The 10082-nt window shown below is 49.3% G+C and overlaps 1 protein-coding gene across 1 annotated transcript; it reads right to left on the bottom strand.

Moving 5' to 3' along the window:
* Nucleotides 1-2707: 2707 nt before the first annotated feature.
* Nucleotides 2708-5160, bottom strand: LOC121916664 (derriere protein-like). The gene has a single exon (XM_042441991.1). The coding sequence runs from the start codon at nt 3958-3960 to the stop codon at nt 3241-3243; it is 720 nt and encodes a 239-aa protein (XP_042297925.1). The 5' UTR covers nt 3961-5160; the 3' UTR covers nt 2708-3240.
* Between the last annotated feature and the right edge of the window lie 4922 nt (nt 5161-10082).

The following is a 10082-nucleotide window of genomic DNA, read 5'->3' on the forward strand; positions in this document are numbered from 1 at the left end:
GGAGAAACATCGTATATCAGTTTTTCACAAGGTGATGGCCCCAGAGCTGCTGGTCTTTGGGGAAAAAAGAATTGTACCCAAAGTGCACAAATATGGTGCAGATATAAAACAAAACAATTGCCGGTCTTCCACATGAGTGTGGGGAGCACTGTCCAATGCAGCATGGTCTGACTGTTTTCAGGCTGAGCACTGCATAGTGCTTCCGTTCACAAAATGCATGTGTTCCTTGGAGCGAGAACTAGAGATGTAAAGAGGCAAAGGTGCAGAGGAAAGTAGGGACAAGATGGACATTGACCCAACAGTCAGGAAGACAGCTGAGCTTTGTGAAGTCGAAGGCTTTTGTGGCCGGCATCCATAGTTTTTTGGGCTATGTGGTCATGTTCGAGAAGAGTTTATTCCTGATGTTTTGCCAGTACAAATAACAGGAATAATCTCTTCTGAACCTGGAAACCCCACAAAGAACAGCTGGACTTTGTTGTACCTGATGTGCCTTTCAGAAAGGGTCAGCACCATGCCTCAAGTTGTCCAGTTTGTTTTCCAGTTTCGTCCCCTGCCAAGATTGAAGGCTTGTATTAGTTCTTGGATGTGCAAGTTCACCATGGACTGCAAGAACAATTTCTGAACAATAGAAACCCTCAAAGTGGTGTTTTTTTCTTTTAATCTCAGCAACACCCCATTTAGCTAGGCTTTGAGGTGGAGGTTGAAAGGGCCCAAGCAGCAGGACTAGATGTGCACAGAAGCTAAGTAAGTAGTAGCTTATTTAGTATGAGATTTCCAAGTACAAAAAAATATAAATTTCAGGTTTAATAATCAGTCAAAACACCTCTTAGTCTTGACACGATTTTGGATCTCGGTGCATCTGAAGCCAATCCTGGGCAGGAGGCTTGGGACCAGTGAAGATCATGCTTTGTACACTGAAGAATTCTCTCTCGGTACACATATTCTGCTGCTTGTTTTCAAGGATTCATTGGGGATTGGACTAACAATCCTAATGTGAATTGGGTGGAGGCAGTGAAAGGCCAAGAACACTGGAGATGGAGAAGAGTTTGGCCCTTCTTCACAAATCCCCAGGGTTTTCAGAAGCATCAAGGTGTGACCACTTGGAAACAGAAGCTTTCTGGATCAGGCCGTGATTCTGTTTGTTGGATGTTCCTCTGTGCAAAGAACGGGTAAGTGGCGCATCCAGTAGCCACACTGGTTGGATGCGAGATCACATCATGCTACTCCCTAGTTTTCCAATGAAAAGGGTCTTGCAGCAGGGGGAAGCAAAGCAGGTACATTTGCAACCAGTTTTTGTTGATTAGGGGGTGAAAAGACACAATTGTCCAGAAGAAAATTCTAAAAACCCTAGCAGGGGTCACTGCAGGGCTTGGATATCCCAAGCCAGGGCTTCAGTCCCCTCCTCCTTCCTTTTAAAAAATGCAACACACATTTCTGTGTTCTACTTGGAAATGTCAGCAGACATATCCCTACAAGCAGGGACTATATGTCTGCATTTCTAGGATTAATGGCAATAAAGGAGGACCCAATTTACTTACCAATTTTTTTTTATAGCAAAGGATCGGCTTTTTTATAACTGCAAAATACACACCATTTAATATCTTTTAGAAAAAGAAAACTTAATAAAATCCAAGAAAATGCCTCCGCTCTCCTCACTTGGGGCCCATTACAAGACTGGTCCTTCAAACTGTGTTGCTCTGCCACAAACAACTGAAGTAAACAGACAATATTTTAAAATTTACTCCTGTCACTGGCAAAATAATATTTCAGTCCTCAAACAGTCACAAAGATCCAGCAGATGCAGGTTTGTATTTTATTACCTAAATGACTTCAATTTATGAGTGACTACTATCTCTCAACCGAGAGACCCAGGTCTTCAGGTGGACAAGTGGAGGCTGGAGGGGAGCTAAATAGGACCCCCCCAAACCACTCTGAGCTGTGCCCTATGAACGAGTTTCTCACTGTTGTACTGGCAGCAACGCCAACCTTTTAAAATCAAAAATAAAAATTCAGGGAGTCTATGTTGCTTAGGAAAAACCCAGACCTTAAAATGAGCCTCTACAATTTACCCGTAATTGAGATTCTACAATAGGAGTACATGTCTCACATAGTTCCATCTCCCCATGCTACCCACCCCAAAAAAATCAGGTTGCAAGCAGCGCAGTCTCCCAACATGGCAATTTCCGAGTTGTTGCAGACGAGCAACGATTCTCCTATAGTTGGCCATGCGATGGTAGGGACCTTGGGGTGGGCCTTGCAAGCTCTTTGCAGATGATAATGGAGATTTTCACACGGGGACGGCCCCCTGTGCATATCCCATCTGTAATCCATCCCTGACTGTGATCAAGGACGTAGCCAGGATTTTGGGAAGGGGGGGGGTCAAGACTAAGTTCCACCATTTTGAGAGGCTAAGAGCCATGGAGTAGAGGGAAAAGAGGAACTTTTGTTTTGTCTTTCCTCTGTTCCCTCGCCGTGGTTTTAATGGAGGGGAGGGGAGGAGCTGGAACGCCCCCAGGGCCTATAGGGGAGGTTCGGACCCCACCAACCCTCCCCCCCCCCGCTACGTCTTGCTGTGATGATGCAAAAGGTTTTCAAATAGTTGCGCCAACCCCGCCATTAACTGGTCATTAAAGCGCCATTGCATTAACATTAACTTCCCCTAATGCAAAATGCCGGCCAGTGTTGCTTTAATAACAGGTTAATGGCGGGATCTGTGCAACTTCATCTGAAAGCCTGTCATGCATTTGCTGTCATTTGCGCTTCCCGGATGGGATAAGCACGAATCCCATCTGAAAGCTCTTCCTGCGTTTGCGTGGGAAGGATAGGAACATGATGGGACAGGGACGTCCCTTGTCTGATCATCTCCATTGCGGCAGTGCATCTAGCTACAAGAAAAGAGCTGCATGCACCCCTGCTTTCCAACAAGGAAACAGACACATTGGGGGGATTGCATTGCTTGAAGGGTGAGATTGGGGGGGAGGTTTTTGGTTTTTGGCCATTGTGTGGTCAGAACAGAATTCCAAGATATGCCATGGCCCTAAAAATTAATTGTGATAAATCCAGTTTACACTATTGTAATCCACTCACAAGATACAGTACTAACTTCTGTTGACAAGCTTAGAAGGGGGAAGCAGCAGTTTTGCTGCACCAGGAGCTGCTTTGCATCTGTAGGAAATCACCATGTGATCCACAACAAATCTAGCAAAAGTAGACCAAAAGTGGGGGCAGGAGACGAGGCTTTTAGCGGCAGCCACACTCATCCACTACCATGTCCTCATAGTGGCGAAGCACAATGTTGTCGTCATTGTCATAGTAAAGAATGGAGATGGGCGAGAGGCGGACAGGGACACAGCAGGGCTGGGGTGTCCCTTCGGGGTCAAGGGAGTGGACGATGGTTTGCAAAATGGCATGGTTGGTGCTGTTGAGCTCCTCGGTCAGTGGAAATGGGCATTCGCCTAGGCAGTAGTTTGCCAGGTAACCTTGTGGGGCGATGATCCAGTTCTCCCACCCAAAATCGCTGAAGCTTATATATAGGCGCCGTGGCTTGCAGACGTTGCTGGTGATGCGCGGTACATAGTAAGTGCTGCGCCTTTTTCTGGGAGTCTTGCACTGGCTGGGGGCAAGGGAGACCACAAGCAGCGAGGCCTCGAGGAAAGAGTCGATGCCAGAGCAAAACTCTCCCTTGGGCAAAGGTGGCACGCCAATCTCGAGAATCAGGCCCACATTCCTGGCAGGAATACGCCACTCCTTTGCCACCTGGGTCAGATCGAAGACGAAAGACTTGTGCAAGTGGACAAAGGACTGCTCCAACAACATTTGGCGGCTGTGTGTGTGACCAGACATGCCCAACAAAGCCATTTGGGTTGCCTTGTAAAGACTCAGCTCAAAGGGACGAGCTGGGCTAGCCGCCTGGTACCAATTCTGGCTGAATCTGATCTCCAGCTGGGCCATTGTCAGCATCTCATCTTCCTTCAGGGCAGAGAGATTAAAATACAACCACTTTTGCAGACACAACAAACTCTGAGGTTACCTGCTGTGAATAAAATGACCTGAAAGAAAACAGAGAGGAAACATGGTCAGAGTATTGTGTTCAATGGGACACAGATCAGAACATTAGTGCTTACTGTATAGGGATTCCTACCTCACTGCTGCAAGCCTTCAAGTTATCACTCCAACTCACCATCCCCTAGCCTAGTGTTTTCCAAACTTTGGTCCTCCAGATGTTTTGGATTTCGGTTCCCAGAATCCCTAACTTTTGGCCAAATTGCTAGGGCTTTTGGGAGTAGAATTCCAAAACACCTGGACAACCAAAATTTGGGAAACACTGCCCTAGGCCTAGGAGGACAGCCAGACCTTTCCCCTCCTAGTGATGAACTAAGAAGCTCCAGCTACAAACTACTGAACCTAAACACTAATAGATAACGTAACTACTACACACTAAACAAAAAAGGGAAACCAACAAGGGGTAGGAAATAATTCTCTCCGCAATACTGCAGAAAATGAGCCTTCATGGCAAGTACTAATGTTCCATTTTACAGCAATGAGGAGACCATCCCTCCACTCGGACCCAACTAAACTGTCATTGCATAGGGCAGATTACTACTAGTGAATTAAAATTGATACCTGTACTACTTGCTGTAAGACGCACCTACCGAAGGCCTCATCTGCAGGCGCAAACTTGTCTGTCTTATAATGTGTAATAAAAGATGATGGGGAACCCCAGACACCCGCCTTGCAAATCTCTACAAAGGATGCCCTGTCCCTAACACAAATGGAGTAGCGAGTGGAATTCAATACGCCATCTCAACCAATGAGCCAAAGTCAAGAAAGAAACTTTCTGACCCTTGGTGGCCTCTTGAAAAGACACCAAGAGGCGAACCTTTTACCAAATACAACTTTAATGCCCTATGCGCACACATCTAATTTGTGCCATTCCTTTTCCTGTGGACACTTTGGGTCCAGGGCAGAAAAAGGGCAGCACCACTGTTTCTTGTGCCCAGTGAAAAGTAGAATTCACTTTAGGAAAAAAAGGAGGGTTTTAAATGAAAAACCACCCAGTCTATACGGATCACACACAGCTCCGTGCACACAAAGAGCACCCTTAACTAGCTCAGACACCCTGCATGCCAAAATAATGGCCACTAAAAGCAACCCCTTGAGAGTCAATAATTTCCACTCCTCAGATCTTGAAAGGCTCAAAAAGCCCTTTTAGCAGAGCCTTCAGCGCCGCATGCAAGTTCCAGGAAGGGAAACTGCACCATTTGCGGTCAAAGCAACGTCACCCCCTTCAAAAAAAAAAACTCCATAGATGTGATACCAATGGCTTCCCCTTTTTGTCCATCAGGATGGATACCAATGCGAACACATGGCTCTTATGTGTATGCGCACTTTTGAAACAGTTTTGGTACAAAATCTATTGTGTAACCCTCTCTCATGGTTCTGCACACCTGTGTGTTGCAGGAGGTCTAGAGGAGGTATGGAGGAGGTGTGGAGGAGGTGTGCCACCCCAAGTTACAAGGACTGACTAACAGTTCAGAAGGACTGACTCTTCTGCTGTTTGGTGGATCTCTGGTGGCCCTCTTGACTGAAAGACTAGCCTTGGCTGAGATCTCAGGGAAGATCAAGTTGATCTTTTTGGAGTTGATTTTATTATTTTTCATATTTTCAAGCAATGGATGGTTGAATCCTAGGGAGCAGAATCCATGGATATGGCTCTGAACTCCTCCGCCCTGAACTGAGACCGAACGGCTGAAAGGACTGGGTCAAGGATCAACAAAACCTCCTATCCTCTTCCTTACCTAATCCTTGGTCCCTACCAGAACCTCATCCAATGCCTCCCCGGCCATTTTAGCTCCTTTTTAAGGGCATGTGGCCAAGTTTGCTTTGGACTTATTTTTAAGCAGCGTTCCAGTTTTAAGCCAGAGCTGTCATCTGGGCATGAGATCCGCTGCCACAGTTCTGGACGTCAAACGGTGTTCCTTTTATATAAAACAGCAAAATCAAGGTTTGCTTTTGGGATGTGATTTTATGATGTTTAATACTTTCAAGCAGTGGATAGTTGAATCCCAGGGACCAGGATCCATGGATACGGAGAGCCGTCTATACTCTGTCTTACTCTGTTACCTGTGGGTTTGCTCATTTGAAATAATTTCCGGCGCACCAGAGGGAACCGGCCCGCGGCCCCCGGACGCCCAACAGGCCCCGCAATAGCCCCCACGCCAAACCAACACGTGCGACCCCCACCAAAAGGCGGGGCAGGGAAAGCCGGAGGAGGGGGCACACATCCAAGCCCACAAGGGACCAACACCACAGCCGAAGCCACCGCAAAACAAAGAAGCACCGACCGACGAGAGCGCACCCCGGCCCACCCGGGGCCACCAGCGCCACGAAACAGCCCCACAAAGAGCAGACGCCACGGAAAGCGCGCAAGACGCAGGAAACCCAAAGAAGCGAGAAGACGGCCGCTCACCAACGAACAACCCAACCCCACGGAGACAAACAACAAACAAAAGAGCACCAACAGAGACACCGCCGCCAACCAAACAGCGACCAGAAAGACGGCCGGGGCAACCAGGACAAGCGCCAGGCGGCAACGCCAACAAAGTGGGACACACGGGCACCAGCGGGAGGCGGCAGGCCCAGCAGCGGACTAAGCAGGAAGGCCAACCAGAGAAAACCAAAAGAGGCAACCAACACGGCCGTACGGAGAAAAGAGGGCCGACCAACAAAGAAGCCAGCACGGACCACACGAGGCGACACGCTAGGCAACATCGCAAGCCCGGTAGAGAGCACTCGAGCAACACCGTCCCCTAGGCAGCCCACGCCACCAAGACCAAACCGGCCAGCCAAGGGAGGAGGACCCGCTGACGAAGCAACGATCGGGGACACAACCAGAAACCATATGCGTGGCCGGGCAAAGGGACCGGGCAGCAACCAGACGCGAAAAAAAACACAACACTAAAAGAGAAATAACAACCCCGCGGGCTAGGGGCCCGTGCAAGGCGGCACGGACAGACCACACCCCAGCACTAGGGCGGCCCACCAACCGCCGCCACACCGGCCGCAGGCAAGACAAGCGCTCAAAGGCGCGGCGGCCGACCCGAGCACCAAACTAAAAGGAAACCAAAAGCAAGCACCAGCCACATCCCAAGCAGCACCGCCCCGCCGAGCCAGAGCACCCGCCCGCACACAAAGGGGCCATGCGCCAGACGGACACACACCAAAAAACAAATACACCAACACAGATACAGAGGGTGGAGCGACAGTAAGTGTCCGGCACAAGCCGGCACGCCACAAACGCGCGAGGGCACCTCAAGAAAGGGGGCGTGGAGCCCACAAAGCCAAAACGGCGCCTGGCCCGCCGCCGTGCCCATCCGAAGAGAGAAAGCACCAACACAGGCAACGAGCCAAGGGCGGGGGCACGGGGGACGAGCGAAACCGCGCGGGGAGGCCAGACGAGGCACGCCCGTCGGAGATCACCCCACGGCGCACCCGCACCAACCCCTAATACCCACGGCTGCCTCCGCCTCTGGCGTTCACCCAAAGCGGAAAAGAAGCAACAAAAACCCAGGGGAGGCCAACGCGGGAAACGGGGGGGAGGCAGCGCGGGCAAGAGATCGGGTAGCCGAGGCAAAAGGCCCGGGCGGGGAGGACTCGCTGAGCTAATCGCGCCCGGGCCAGCCAGGGCAGCGGCACCAATAGCCCGCAAGCCCGGCCAGATCACGGCGCCACCCCCATCCAACAGGACAAAAGAGCATTGGAGTCATTCTTCAACAAAACGGGAGAAACTTTTTCCGTTTGCCACCTGGCGCCACTGGGAGCAGTACCGAGAGGCCATCTTGCGGCATCATGGCCCCGTTCCCACAATGCCAATATGGGCACAGCCACGCTGCATCGGGTGTGCTGCTCCCCCAGAATAGAGTGGGGAGCAGGCGACCAAGACTGGCTGTTTTGAGAATTTGCAGGTTGAACAGTCGAATATCCAAGAGCATCCGAATATCCAAGATAGGGAGAAGGACACGAAGAGTCACCAAAAGAGAAAGGGAGTTGTAGCCGAAAAAAGGTGGTGACCACTGAAGACCTCCAAAGGAGGAGAGTCCACTGCCCTCATGAGGCAAGCCACTCTCAAAACGTCCTCACCAAAGAATCTAAGTCTCCAACTGTTTAGTGGATCAGAGGTGGCATGGCCTACATTTCACCCTTGTCCAGGAGGCAAATTACCTTCAATTGAGCATACGTAAGAGCAGAAATGACATCCGTCCAAGCGTTTCTTTTGGCATTCCTAAATTTTTCTTGAACATCCTACCCTTGCGTGCTTTGTCTACCTTAGTGGTTAGGCCTGGGTCAGCTTGGGTGAACTCTTTCTTGTCATTGTGAACCACTGGATCAAGTTCTGGTCTCTGAAGCCAGCAAAAACTGGTTCCATCTCCTACTTGAAGGCGGGAAGTTATGGCGCAGAGGACAACATTCGATGATTGGGACTCCCACACCCATCACCCAGAATCTTCCTCCAGACAAGGCCAATAATTCAACCTTCTTTCCAGGAGGAATCAAGATGTCTTCCATTTGGAGCATCCTAAGAACCATAATTTATATTCATATGTATGTTATAGCTTTCTCTGGTAGGTCCCCCATTTAAATTTTCTTTTTTGGTATACGTCCTCTTTTATGGTTAGGGACAGTCTGGGTGACTAGATATAGGTTGGGGGAGACCTGGCTTAAGGACTTCTGCGTGCGTGAAAGGGAATCTGGGAGTCCAAGTAGTAGACCACAAGTTGAACATCAGTCCAACAGTGCGATGCGGCAGCTAACAAGGCCAATGCAATTTAGGCTGCATCAATAGAAGCATAGTGCTAAGATCAAGGAAGTAATAGTGCTACTCTATTCTGCTCTGGTCAGACCTCACCTGGAATAATCGTGCCCAGTTCTGGGCAAACAATTCAAAAAGGACATTGGAAAACGAGCCATGTGTCCAAAGGAGGGCAACTAAAGGGTGAAGGGTCTGGAAACTGTGAGGAACGACTAAGGGGCAAGCAATCTCCATTATTCCCTATGGGCAAGCAATCCTGTGATTCTCTACTAGGGCAAAGCAATTCCCTATGTTTCCCTATGGGCAAGTAAGCTCTATGTTCTCTATGAGTAAGTAATCTCACACTATTCCCTAGGGAGCAATGGATGCAAAATGAAGGAAAAAATGAACCAGCTCACATTAGGAAGGAACTTCCTGAGAGTAAGGGCTGTTCGACAGAGGAACACACTCCTTCCTCGGAGATTTTTGTGGATCCTCCTCCTTAAAGGTCTTTAGCAGAGGCTGGCCGTCGGCAATGGGGATGCTTGAGATTAGAGCCTGCATGGCAGATGAGGGTTGGACTGGATGGCCCTTTTTGGGGTCTCTTTCAACTCTATGCTTATATGATTCTATGGGGGTGAGTCTCTTTCTTGCCATTTGAATCCACTGGCTCACATTTGGTCTCTGGAGCTGCAGCAAACAACTGGTCCATCTTCAACATAGAAGGTTGGAAGAAGAGGACATCTGAAAGCTCTTGGGACTCCCACACCCATCTTTCCCAGGTGATTTCCGAGGATGACTCCACACACCATCATTCCCAATGTTGAATGAATGCAGAAAGTACAGTATACATTTACAGATACATGACATGATTGTGCTTTATTTCTCTTGGGAATGTCCTCCATTATCTGCTCAGGGTGTGTAAGGCTGGAAATCCCTGCAACGCCCTGGGATCCATCTTGAGCATGAGGGTGGAAGTCTGGGCAGGAGAAACAACCCTTCAGATGTTTCTGGGACTCCACACCCATGTCCTCATATAGACCTGCCCTGGAAAAAGACTCCTTTTGGAGGTCTTAACAAGAGGTAGCCTGGGAATGAGGGTTTGGGGCTCCCAAAACATCTGAAGATGTCCTTCTGCATAAGACATCCAGCCTAAATTGTGAAGATGGAGACAGCTTGTTTGCTGAATGTCCTCCTTTTCTGGTGCCTCTCATCCTCCTTTGTGTTAAGAAGATCTGGTCACCCTATCATTCCCAACCACTGATGAACACACACTGGCAGGGAACGATGGGAG

This window comes from Sceloporus undulatus, chromosome 10 (assembly GCF_019175285.1).
Source record: "Sceloporus undulatus isolate JIND9_A2432 ecotype Alabama chromosome 10, SceUnd_v1.1, whole genome shotgun sequence".
Lineage (NCBI taxonomy): Eukaryota > Metazoa > Chordata > Lepidosauria > Squamata > Phrynosomatidae > Sceloporus > Sceloporus undulatus.